This window comes from Montipora capricornis, chromosome 6, assembly GCF_036669925.1.
Source record: "Montipora capricornis isolate CH-2021 chromosome 6, ASM3666992v2, whole genome shotgun sequence".
Classification (NCBI taxonomy): domain Eukaryota; kingdom Metazoa; phylum Cnidaria; class Anthozoa; order Scleractinia; family Acroporidae; genus Montipora; species Montipora capricornis.
Genome location: NC_090888.1, coordinates 45,780,616 through 45,793,115, shown reverse-complemented (window position 1 = coordinate 45,793,115; position 12,500 = coordinate 45,780,616). Strand labels below are relative to the sequence as shown.

The 12,500-nt window shown below is 40.3% G+C and overlaps 3 protein-coding genes across 3 annotated transcripts in view; all 3 read right to left on the bottom strand.

The window, feature by feature from the left end:
- LOC138052255 (BTB/POZ domain-containing protein 6-like) overlaps positions 1 to 12,500 on the bottom strand; it is a 246,290-nt gene that overhangs the window by 21,370 nt on the left and 212,420 nt on the right. The window lies entirely within an intron of this gene.
- Positions 1 to 12,500, bottom strand: part of LOC138053990 (polycystin-1-like protein 2) — a 293,920-nt gene that overhangs the window by 93,060 nt on the left and 188,360 nt on the right. The window lies entirely within an intron of this gene.
- Positions 1 to 12,500, bottom strand: part of LOC138051060 (transient receptor potential cation channel subfamily A member 1 homolog) — a 32,701-nt gene that overhangs the window by 1,618 nt on the left and 18,583 nt on the right. The window contains exons 13-18 of the mRNA XM_068897228.1: positions 11,823 to 12,076; positions 7,473 to 7,775; positions 4,604 to 4,746; positions 3,899 to 4,106; positions 3,104 to 3,268; positions 1,488 to 1,556 (exon numbers count right to left, since the gene is read on the bottom strand). Of these exons, the coding sequence (XP_068753329.1) occupies positions 1,488 to 1,556; positions 3,104 to 3,268; positions 3,899 to 4,106; positions 4,604 to 4,746; positions 7,473 to 7,775; positions 11,823 to 12,076 (1,142 nt within the window). The remainder of the gene's footprint in view (positions 1 to 1,487; positions 1,557 to 3,103; positions 3,269 to 3,898; positions 4,107 to 4,603; positions 4,747 to 7,472; positions 7,776 to 11,822; positions 12,077 to 12,500) is intronic.

Genomic DNA, 12,500 nt, shown 5'->3' with positions numbered 1-12,500 from the left:
ATTTTTAAGTCCGCGCTTTCAAGTTTCTGTTCTAATGCGCTTCCAAAGTTTTTACCCCTTCAAATGACCAGCTCCTAACATCAGTGCCTTCTTAGCTCAGTTGGTTAGAGCGTCGCACCGGCATCGCGAGGACACGGGTTCAAATCTAGGTGAAGTCCTGAATTTTTCAGGCTTCTCTACGCAATTGCTAAAATTGCGTACATAACCGCGAGAATCACAGCTTTACTTGATCAGGTCATTGTCTTCGAAACTCTTCGCTTTCAGCTTTTCAGAAAACCTGAATGCTTTTCAAAACGTGTTTTTACGCTGAAAAAAGTCCGTCGACGTTCTCGAGCGTTTTAGTGTGGAAGATTGACGAAAACACATTGAAAAGTAACCGTACAGTATTTCACGACAGCGTATTGGTTTGGACAAGGCTGCTTTGCGTTTCTTGTAACTGGCGCTTCCCGATTAATGCGTTTTGGAAATTGCCCGTTGTTATCTTCGCGAAAACAAAGCACGAAGTGATTTTCATGCTTAGCGGTTTTCATTCCTTTCACCTACGTGAATGAAAAAGGGACAAACGGTCCAAACAACTGGTTTCACAGACAGTTTGACTCCACCCTGGTTTGGAGAAATTTGAATGTAGCATAAAAGTTGCAATCGAAAGACCTAACGGTTTGCCACTCCTGTCAAGTGTGCTTAGTTACCTGGCTTATGAATGAAAGTGAGGCTGGAGTTGACCTTGCTTTGATAGAAAAATCACTGCTTTTCTTATGTAAATTCCAACTAATTAGCATGAGAACAACATCGTTAACATAAGAAGAGGGAGGTATGTGTCATAACAAGGTCAACTCCAGCCTCACTTTCATTGAAAGGTCAGGTAACTAAGTACGTAACTGTAAAAGGGACTATTGGCGTCCTTTTCTTTTAATACGTGTTTAAAAAAAACCAACCGCCATCATGGCGGTTCAAAGGAGAGGGGAAGGCATTGATTAACTGGTTTCAAGGGTTCTCCTAATATCTTTAGTTCGCCTTTTTTACCACTCCACACTGATGCATTTTAAAGGTTCCTACGCTTTCACCTTTCAGAAAATAAACATAACGGCTGTGGATGGAGCCATTTTGAGTCCCCCGTCACAACTGACACTTTCCAAATTGACCAAGAGATCTACAAGCAATACCATTTTCAAGTAATAACCTGAAATGTTCGACCTCAGACATGGCGTTTCTAGCTTTCTAATTGGGTTCAATCAATCTCGGTTATCAGCTCAAATACCGTGTGACCTTATATGGAAACCGACTGCGTCAAGTGCTGCCAAGCTGATTGGCTTTAATTTCCAAGTGTCCAAGCGTTCAGAATTTAATGAAAATTTACTAACAAAGCAATTATTCCATTCGCGCTTGTTGGACATGAGACTGGTTATAGCCAAGTCACCGCCACGCGCCTCGTTGGCATGTCATATCCAACGCACGCTCATGGAATAACTGTTGAATATCTGACTGACCTGCATGGCAAGTCTCTTGAGAGCTGCTTTCTCTTGAACCCCCTTAATGTCATCTACAGCTAGACCAACCTTCAAGAAATAATTCGATATAATCCAATAACATTAAAAATCAAAAACAATTTCGTACGAGAATCTCACCAAATTTATCTGATCCGTGTATAATTTAATGTTGGGGTTGCATACGAAATATGAGCTATTCCTTCATGATTACTGAATATTATTTGGCCAGTATTTCCTTGTATATTACAAGGAACAAGAAAAGCCCACAAAAAATTTTTTGTCTTGGCTTAAAAATATGGAATACTTTTTTTTACTGTTATTTGTAACTCAAACTTTCTGCGAAGCTTGTAAACCTCGTGCGAAAACATACAAAAATAATGGTAAATCGCAATGATTTCAAAGGAGACAGTTTGAGATAAGTCTCGTTGTCAGCCTGGTTCCAATGTGAACTTAAACTTCAAATTCAAAGGCAGTTCGCTTGAGGACCAATGGAACGAGTCGAAATTAGCTCGCAAATTCGACTTGTTTATTAACGCTAGCTTGCGCAGCTGGCGGTATCATTAGCGCGAGAGGCATAAGCCGCGTGGAGAATGGAAAGGTTTCACAGCGCCCCTCCCCATTCTCCGCGGGGCTTTGCCGCTCGTTGGTTACAATAGAGAGTTTAAGCACACGACGTTTTTGGGCCGCGGACGGCAACCGGAAGTGAGCTGTTTTCCCTTTTAACTTGTCTTGTCACTACCACCTTTATATTGCTAAACATATTTCCTTCATTAGAAAAGATTAAGTTACAATCTGGGAGACACTAATATCCTGGGCCCGGATTAACTTAATCCAGGATTAGCGTAAACTTTTGTTTCACTTTTTAACTTTTTGGTGAAAGTTTCTTTTGCTTATTTTTGTTTTTCAAGATTGACTTCCTCTAATGTAACGTTTTGCCGAACATAAGCGTTGAAAATCATTTGGGATTAGAGAAATAACCTCCTTGGTTAATTTTTAATCTGGAATTAACGTTAATCGCCTTTTGAACAACTGGGCCCTGGTACACGAAATGTTGATTTCCGGTTACCGTCCGCGTCTCAAAAACGTGTGTAAATATAGCCAGCTACCCAACCTAGAGTGATGCAGGCCCACTGGTCAGCTGCACGTTGGCGATTCTTTGAGCAAGTAATTTTTGTCATTAGACCGCAGCCAGTGTACTCAAGGAAGGGGGAATGCGCTGCCTGAAAATAACCTTTTTCCCCAAAAGCGATTCCTTTGAATGCGTTTGTTTGGGTAAATGATCACTCTAGCCATCAAGCCACTAATAATAACTCTTTAGCAACTGTGGTGGAGATAGTGTAATTTTGAATAAAGTTAATTTTTTTGTACTGTTAACAGAGTTAACTGAACGTATTTATGAAAGCGCCCACTTTCCACCAATGTGTTCCGAATTTCGTTCCCGAATTCCGATCACGGACTCTTTGTCAAAAAAGGGTTGAATTTTCCGCGCAGTCTAATTTTCTACACACACGAAAAACCCCGACATTTTAGAAGATTTTATTGGTTGTCTCCCGAAACAGAATATTAAACCTATTCAAGGACCTAATTCATAAACAACTTGCTACGTCATCACCTACCAACAAATTCATGATAATTATGCAGTTAGTGACGAGAAACGCCACGTAGAGCACCCAGGTGACTGGTGGTACGACATGGTCATTGTAGACTGTATCGTATTCATATTCTCCTAACATTCCCATTGTTGTCTTGAGCATTGCTCGGCCAGGGGTGGAATAAGGAACCTGGAAACAACAAACAAAAACTTGCATTTTCGGATTAGCATTAGCGGTACTTCTTTTACTATTCAAATAAGAATTACTGGTTTTACTCAAGTGATAAGGGGACATGTTTTTTGAATGTTTTATTCTCTGCGCTTTAAAACTTTTTCACATCCACACGCAACGTCTTCCAATTCAATTTGCCTGTCCACACGTTTCCGGATTCACTCTAGTAGCCAGGGCTCCTGTGTGAATACATGTGGACGTAAGGCGAATGTTGCGGATTAAAAAATATCCGCAGCTACGCGTGGACTAGAGTAAATCTAGCAAGACTTTGTGAATTTGTTTATCCAAAAATTCTTTCATTATTCTTGAGTTTAACTTTTTTTGTTTTCCGTTCTTATTCCATTTTAGACACACAAGCTATTGTAAACGAACTAGATCCTATGATATATCATCAATCCTTCAGCACAGACCTTTACGTAGGAGTATGAGGTAAGACTGCAAGGACGCCGTTCGTGACTCGTAGTCATGGTTATACTTCAATCTAAAGTTTCTAGTGTTTGTGAGGGAAACTATATATTCACTCTCCACTCTAAGCACTGAAGCTCCGTTAAAGACAGGCCTTGACAAATTTTGACAGGCAATACAAACCTGATCATATAAAAGAATGTGGAATCCTAAGCTAAAGGCAACTATGAACAGGAAGCACACAACGAAGAATTGAGCAAAGGTCTTGAATATATCTGTAAACATCACTACGTAGATGCCAAGCTTAGGAAACTTGCGCATGACAAGAACGAGTCCGATCCAGGACAGGTAGACTGCGGTCGCACCAAGACTGTTATGCCACATGAAACACCTGACAAAAGGAGACCGAACAAATTTGATCACACACCACACTGTAGGCATGGTAACCCCTAGGTTATAAGTCAAGGTCACGAAAAGTTTGCCTGAGTCTCCAGCGCTTGGTGTAACTGAGCAATAATCGAAATGGATACCACCATGATACCAGAAAAAGTAACAACTCCTGGAGTTGCCGTGATAACGACCATGTAACAACAAGAAAACACGAGATAAAAGAAAGACACCACTGAATTTGAAATGTGTTCTTAGACGGCACCCATGTCGCGAAGGAATTTTTTTTTATGTTGTTCCCATGATTCCGCGGGGAACTTTCAAAGTAACTGACCAATAAAGTGTCATCCTTGAAATATATATAACCACGCAATTTCACACAGAACTAATGATGGATTTCAAATAATTTTCAACGGAATAGTGCCAAATATGGGAATTTGCCCTCTTTCCTCATATTCTCTGGGTAGCATTTACTGCGGGTTAAGTTTACAGGAAACCTACCTGTCTCCCTTGGCTATAGCGAAGCTCGTTTCATCAAGTTGGAAATCGTTTACGATATAAATCATAGAGATGATGTACGGCAACAATTCTATCAATCTGTTCCATCTCAAGCAGAGTCTCCACGCGTAACAAAATTGAATAATCTGAAAAGAAAAAACAAAGATATTAATGTTAACTGACTAAAATAAAACAAAGTTTACTAGTAGAAAACTGCTCCATGACCTTTAAATCACTGGCTTCAATTAGAAACACTTAAGACAAAAATAAGCGAAGATACGCGTAATAAGTTGAAACACAACGTTACGATGTCTCCATGCGTATGACATCATTTCAAGTGACTGAAAGAAAAACTATAGAGAGGGTAATTTAAACGTATCACCCTTCACTCGTACGAATTAGTCACTCTAAGATGTCCTGGAGACATCGAAACATTGTGTTAAACATATTATTTTTAAATGTTCAAACAGAAATTCGGAAGAATTTTGGAAAACAACAATCGTTCGCACACCAGTTGCAACCCCAATAAAATAATGTCGGCTACTAAGAAATAATGTTGTCTTTCGTTTTATTTACTTCCGCGATCACTTAGAATCTGAAACTCCTTAAGCCTAGTTCCCACTAGCGACATAACGATCATAATCATAATCATAAGCACGAACATAACGCTGTTATGTCGCTTATGTCTTAGTGGGAACGTCCAGAAACATAATCATAGGCGCCCTTATGATCAACATAATCATAATCATTAGAGCGGCCGTCCCCACTTGAACATAAGAAGCTTATGTTTATGTTTATGATTATGATTATGCTAATGATCCTTATGTCGCCAGTGGGAACTAAGCTTTACCCGACAGTGTTTGTTTACTGCCATGGGCGAAACGGTTCAAGACAGCCGCCCTCCTCCATCCCTTAGAGCACCTCACCATGTTAAGGGACTCTAGACTAGTTTCCCCGCCCTCAGGCAATTAGTACGTGACTGAGTGATTGGCCGATTCTATGTCCAGAACAAGCCAACAGTTATTTTCGCTCTCAACCATTCGTGCGAAAACATGACATGGCATCCCTATGGACTTCGTGAGCTGAGGATATGAATGTTGACAAGCGCTACATTGATCTTTAAACGTGAAATCTTTTTGGAAGCCCTTTCTTTATTTTTTTTCCCGATTTTGTTCTACTTCCTTTTCGCGTGTTTCCTTCCCCTCCTGCATTCCGTCTACAGGTTATTCGTTTCTGTTTCTGACGTTCTTTTTTTCAGCGTTTCCTCTTCGTTTTTGTTTTGTGAGCCTATTATAGGCAGATACAGTCTACGCAGCCCGCTTAGAAAAGGTACACAAACTGTAGGCTAACACAGTTTGTGTAAAAAGCTTGCATCAAATAAAGTGAGTATTCTTGTCGTTCTTGTGGTTTGCCATTGGTCAAATTATCATTGCAAATTATATGGTTTTATCAAACACAGGTTAAAGGCCCCAACAGTTATTGCGAACCGAGACTGAATTTCGTGTAAAACGAAATTATTCAAATTCCTGACATGTTGTTCCCCGCGTGATTCGCCTGAATGCATTCAGCGAATCAGAACACACATAAAAGTGGTGAAAACCAGGCTTTAGGGCCATATGGGGTAGATACTTAGCACTTCACCTTACACTCTAATCAGTTAAGTATGTTCAAATATAAGTGCTACACGGCCAACGTTTGCAAAAACGTAATCTTTACTTGTACTCGTAAATGTTAATTGCCGTGACTTTAACATCTTCAGTTCCCACGGCCTGATCTCGTCTGACCTTGTAGCTCAGTCAGTAGAGCAGCGGTGATCTAACCCGAAGTTCGTGGGTTCAATTCCCACCCCGGTCAGAGTTTTTCTCTGTCCTTGTGTGGGCCCATTTCCATCAGCAGGGCTAACATCAAACACTGTTTGGTGAACAAACATGCTGATGTTGAAGTGTGTGGCCAAACCGTTAAAACATGTTTGATCTAACTCAGATAAACTTCACAAGCAAAGAACTATGGGTCACAAATACGTAAACTACACGTGCATGCAAGCGGCTGAACAAGCGTGGTACGCATGCGCGCGCCAAACATGTTTGATACGGCTGTCCAAACGAACAAAACTTCGCCCATCAAACATGAAAACAAAAGAAATGTTTTAAGTTGTTCGAGCGAATGTTTGATGGCCTTCAAATTTTATCAAACACGACCAAACACGATCAAACAGCACCAAACAAGGTGGCCAAACGGTAAAATGTTTGGTCACCAAACAATGTTTGATGTTGTTTGGTCGCCAAACAGTTCCCGTTTGGCCAGACAATTTTGCAAAAACTTGTTTATTCCATAGGGACTAAAATCTGTCGACATGCCATTTCTCTAATGCGACCCCTCATTTGCGCTTTTTCAAAAATTTCAAAATGGGAAAAAAGCATCACAGACGCCGGTGTGCTTGGGTGGGGCTGACCAATTTTTTTCCTAATTTCGGAAAATAGCAGGAGCACGCCGCCAAAGGTGACTGAAGACAGTTGTTTGCTACTAAAATTTCGCCTGTGTGATTGACGTTTGTATGTTAACTTAATCCAAATGCGACCATAAATTTTATTTATCAATTTCATTTCAGGTCTTGCAATTTGATTTTTCCAGCCGTTTTAAAGCCTGCCAAATTAAAAATTGGTCTGTAATGCTACCTGGCCCAAAGTAAAAACAGAATTTTTCTCGTGCAATATTTTAAATAAATAAGCACGAGTAATTTTTGTTAAAGACAATAATTTTCTTCGTCTTTGAAAAAAATTTACTCGTGTTTATTAATTCCAAATTGCCCTCAAAATCATGTGATTACCTGTACAAATATAACGCCGTGTTCCTCTTATAAAAGAATACTCACCTCTAAAAATATACTAATTGATGTAGTAATAAGAACGACAGGCCGCCCAACATTTCTCCACATTACTCGATTTCCTGTCGTTCCCGTATCAAAGGTCACATGACAAGTACATTCTTGTCCTTTGCACTCTGCTATTGGTATACTCTTTGCCGTATGCATAGCATAACCAGTCAGGAAAAACAGGAATATGCCATACAGGATAAGCCTGCCGTAGTAGACGTATCGACCAAAGCTGCGCCATTTGTATCGCAGAAGATATGTGACAAGAGGATGGCTAAGAAGATTGACACGTTCTTTGGTAACCTGAAAAAAATTGAAGAGCCACGTTAGGGAATCTTTAAAGGTTTTCCAGAAAGATCTTAGAGAGGTTGGCGCTTCAATAAAATAACGGAATTAAATTTATTGTTCGGGCCCAGGTTGTTCGCAGGGTGGATAGCGCTATCCACTGGATAACTCAATTGGATTTGCTAGTGTTCATCTGCTGGATAGTGTTAGCCACCTTTTGAACAACTGAGGCCAGACAGAAAAAAATCATGAAATAGCCTTGGTGGAATTTGATCCTCCGCCATATTGTAGCTCTGAGAGGGACTTACGTCCCTTACGTCCTCTCAGGTCGTCCAAACTTTACTCACACATAACAGTCATCGTCCTGGACTACTGTATTCCATCGGGGTATGTCACTACCGACTTCAAACCATTGTCAATCAAGAAAACTCGCTCAACAAAAAAAGAACAGAGCCCGTATCTGCTAATAGGGATAGGCACAGTGGTGAGAGCAGCCGCCTCCCACCAATGTGGCCCGGGTTCAATTCCGGGACTCGGCGTCATAATTTATGTGGGTTGAGTTTGTTGGTTCTCTACTCTGCACCGCGGGGTTTTTCTCCGGGTACTCCGGTTTTTCCTTCTCCTCAAAAACTAACCTTTGACTTGATTTGCTTTCATTGTTAATTTCAGTTTACAGTGTCCCCAGTTAGTGCTCCAGTTCTCGTTTTTCTTCACATTTCGAAAGTACTTGCGTTCAATGCTCAACAGGAGAATTTTTGTGTAGTAATTTCAAGAGGAGGACTGTTTATTCGTATTCTTTTAACTCCACTTTTTTTCATTTAACGGTCCGCCATTACTTGGTGCGCGGTTTAGAAGGATAAGTCGAGCAGAAAGTGACGTCATTTACTCACTAGCTTAAAAATTAATTGTGTGAATGCGGCTTGAGGAGGTTCAAACCGGTTTGAGCACTTTCAAAAAACTTTACTATTTTGAAGGATTGAATAAATTATACCAAACGTTTTCACTTCATGGTAATGTTATGATGCCATATGAAACATCGATAGATGCTTAACAAGATGCACTCATTAATGTGAGGTAACGGGTTACCACGGCAACAAAAACCATCTAAGAATTGTCTATATTTAAACGCAACAAACGAACTCGGTGGCCCCCATTTTTTTTATTGCTGGAGAGTGATTAGCACGCTAGGAGGATAAAACTTTCTGCAAAGTTTAAAACATTTTGCTAGAACAGATTCATAGCCACCTCCAAAAGTGAAACATTTTAAGGTGGCTCTGAATCCACTAAAGAGAATTTTTTTAAACTTTACATACAGTTTCGTCTTAGCCTGCTTATCACTTTTCAGCCATAAAAAATGGGGGGAACGAGTTCGTTTTCTAGATATAAGCACAAAAACACAAAATATCGGGCTTTTTTAGATGGCTCTTTTGCTGCCATGGTAATTTCTTACACCACAGTGATATGTGCATCTTGTTAAGCAATTATTGGTGTTTTATATGGTACCATAAGGTTGCCATTCAGTGAAACAGTGTTATAAAGATAACCTTTCTGATAACACATTCCCTCCAAATTGTTAAAACCGCTTTGAGCCCACCTTAGTTAGTATGCAGCACGAGAGTTGTCAAATTCTTGTTTTGCATACTAATTAAGCTGCAGTCACATACTGCCTTTTTAAGCTAGTGAGTAAATGACGTCACCTTCTCCTCGACCAGCTCTCTGAGCAACTATCTGTCAGAACCACACCAAGTAATGGCGGACCGTTAAATGAAAAAATATGACGTCAAAATGAGATGAGTTGATTGCGTAAAATCTCGCATATCGAGTACTCATCACAAGAGCTTTCGAAATGTGGAGAAAAGCTATATATTCATCGATCGAATAAATAATGAGTGAGTGAGTGAGTTGAGTAAACAGTAAACAGTAAACAGTAACTTTATTGCGCCTTACTCTCCAAAGGGAGGTATCGGTCTCGTTACAATAAAGGTGATGATATCTACTAGAATAACTAATTAACTAAAAAGATCATACAATTACTTGTAATACAATTGGTAAAAAATTATTATTTTAATTATTTTGCATTGAGTAACTAGTAAGTGAATGAATGAATGAATGAATGAATGAATAAAACGTTGTGCGCAAACGAACAACAGTAAGTTCATTTAAGGACGTTCGCGCCAAAATCTTCCTACGGTGAGATTTTCTTCATTTCTAGCCTAGAGTTAGGTCATAAAGTACTTACTCCAAAAATGAAAAAAACAAAAGGGGGTCACCGACCTTGTTTCGGAGAAAATGGCAGTGGAAAAATGCCTTAATTTCGAGAAATCGGTCATAATAGCGAGATGTAGGCTCATCTGCTCATCCATCGAAAATCATAAAAATAAACTGTTGGAGTGAAAGTTTCCGTGCATAGGTTTTTAGTAGTGAGATTTTTAGATAATTGTTTGCCGCTAGGGATGTGGTAAACAGTAGAGTTTATCCTCGACGAGCGTTTTCGTAAGCTCTATCCGTTGCAACCACTACTGGGATTCGATGGCACGAGGAAAGAAAATGTTAAAAAAAGATAACTTCTTACGGTGAGAATTTTTTCATTTCATCACATTTTGTAGATAGTAAGTAAAGTAGGTGATTCATGATTTAAAAAATAGGGGTCACCGATGATCTGAACGAGTAAAATCGATGTGATTTTGCAAAGCTCTTGGAAAAGTTCGTTTGTCACGCTTTTGCGTGACCTGTCGGGCAAGGACTGGAACCCAAGAGAGGATCGATCGTTGAAGAGATGAAAGGTAAAAACCTTTCTCGAGCATAGAAACGAAGTTTTAAGCAGGGGTCATCTTCATTTGGTTGGTGTTTTGTATAATATCTCTCCATTGCCGTCATGCTCATCCTCTGGAGTGTGTTTTTTTTGTGAAATTCAATCGCTGATTGTTTCCACGCAGGTCCGCACTATTCAAGCGGACGAGGACGAAAATACTGCTCAATTTTCACGAAAGTAAAGGAAAAGAACTTTAAAAACATGCATTCACTTTGAACTTAAGTTCGTAGGGTAATAAAAACATTAAAAAGAAACAGCCCCATTAAATTTACTGAACGGTTCGTCCTCGAGTTTTCCAAACTTTCAGCCACTTGTCTACTCGATCAGCTACCTTTTCCAGAGCTTTTACATCCTCCGGCTCACTTCTCTTTGAAGTTTCATGATGATTCGGAAATAAATGTGCCATTCTTTTGCCGGCCTGGATTTTTTCCTCGGCGTTTTTGTCGCCATATTATTTTAACCGATGCTTGAAAAATTTGTATGGAAGTCAAGTAGACTGGTGCACGACTGATAAAACCTAGCGAATATCAGTCGTGCAGTAGTCTACTTGACTTTCATAAATATTTTAAATCAATTTTGACTGATCGCGATCTTCTCGATCGAACGCTGTGCAAGAATTATCGTCCACGGTTTTTGCAAAGGTTTTAAAACCTCAACTTCACTAATGCTCGAAGCAATACGTGACATATAACAGTCGCGTTACCTGCGCAGTAACGTTGCGCACAAACAATTAGCGCGAACGTCCTTAAGTGTCTAGTCGTTCTAGCGCTGAAGCACTAATTGGGGACACTGTAAACTGAAATTAACAATTAACGCAAATCAAGGCAATGTTTGTTTTTCTGGAGAGGGGAAAACCGGAGTACCCGGAGAAAAACCTCTCGGTGCACAGTAGAGAACCAACAAATTCCACCCACACATGACGCCGAGTCTAGGAATCGAACCTGGGCCACATTGGTGGGAGGCGAATGCTCTCATCACTGCGCCATCCCTGCACCCCAATGAACTACAAAGTGAGGGAAGGAAACAATTGAAACGTAAAGTTAACGCGAAAATACAGATGAGAACTAAGGAGACGGCACAAGAACGGTGGGTGGAAGAGCGAGCAGGTGCATTTATAACCGGTGGGTTTGCTTTCCAGCACTTGTTTCCCGTTTTACATGTTTACTTTTGTGTAAACGCTTAAGACTTGCAGACTGTGAAGTGAAAATAAAACGCACCTAAAACCTTTACTAATGAAACATTGGCTTCCTCACCATGAGCATTAGCGGATGGTTGCTTTTTATCTCCACTTGTTTGCTGGCATTCTCGGGTAATGCAGATTTGATTTTGTACATAACCGCATCTAATCCAGTCTCCTCGTGATCGGCTGACTCTGACGTCACGAAGCCAGCCCATTCAAGACTGACGTCATCCAGAAATTCGTAACTGAGTGTGATGGCGTACTGGGGGTGGTCAACAGGAAACCCATTCGTCTTCACACACCGGTTAAATACTTTCTCTGCAACCTCTAAAGAGCAATATAGGAAGGAAAACGTCGACCATTACACCTCGCAATTCAAATGTCAACGTGTGTGATCTGTAGCAACATTGACCCAAAAGTTCTGTAACCCATATATTTACGGTAGAGCAGAAGTCAGACACATCGAATTGGACTGGGACTGTATTTGACGTGCGTTTGTCGAAACTAGAACAGGCTAAAAAGACTTTCTTATTGGATAATGAATATACCTTTACGTTTTTGGCAAATCCACACCTTTACGACGTATTATCAACCAACAGACATTGTTCTGGCTTTTTACGTACAGCCTGGCGCAGCCCTAAGAACGTCTGCGTGGAATGTTACCGTAAGGCGCAATTTTCCCGGTCCGCACCGAGAAAAGGTGGTTTGCAACATAACAATAGAATAGACAAACGCTCGAAGACAGACAAAT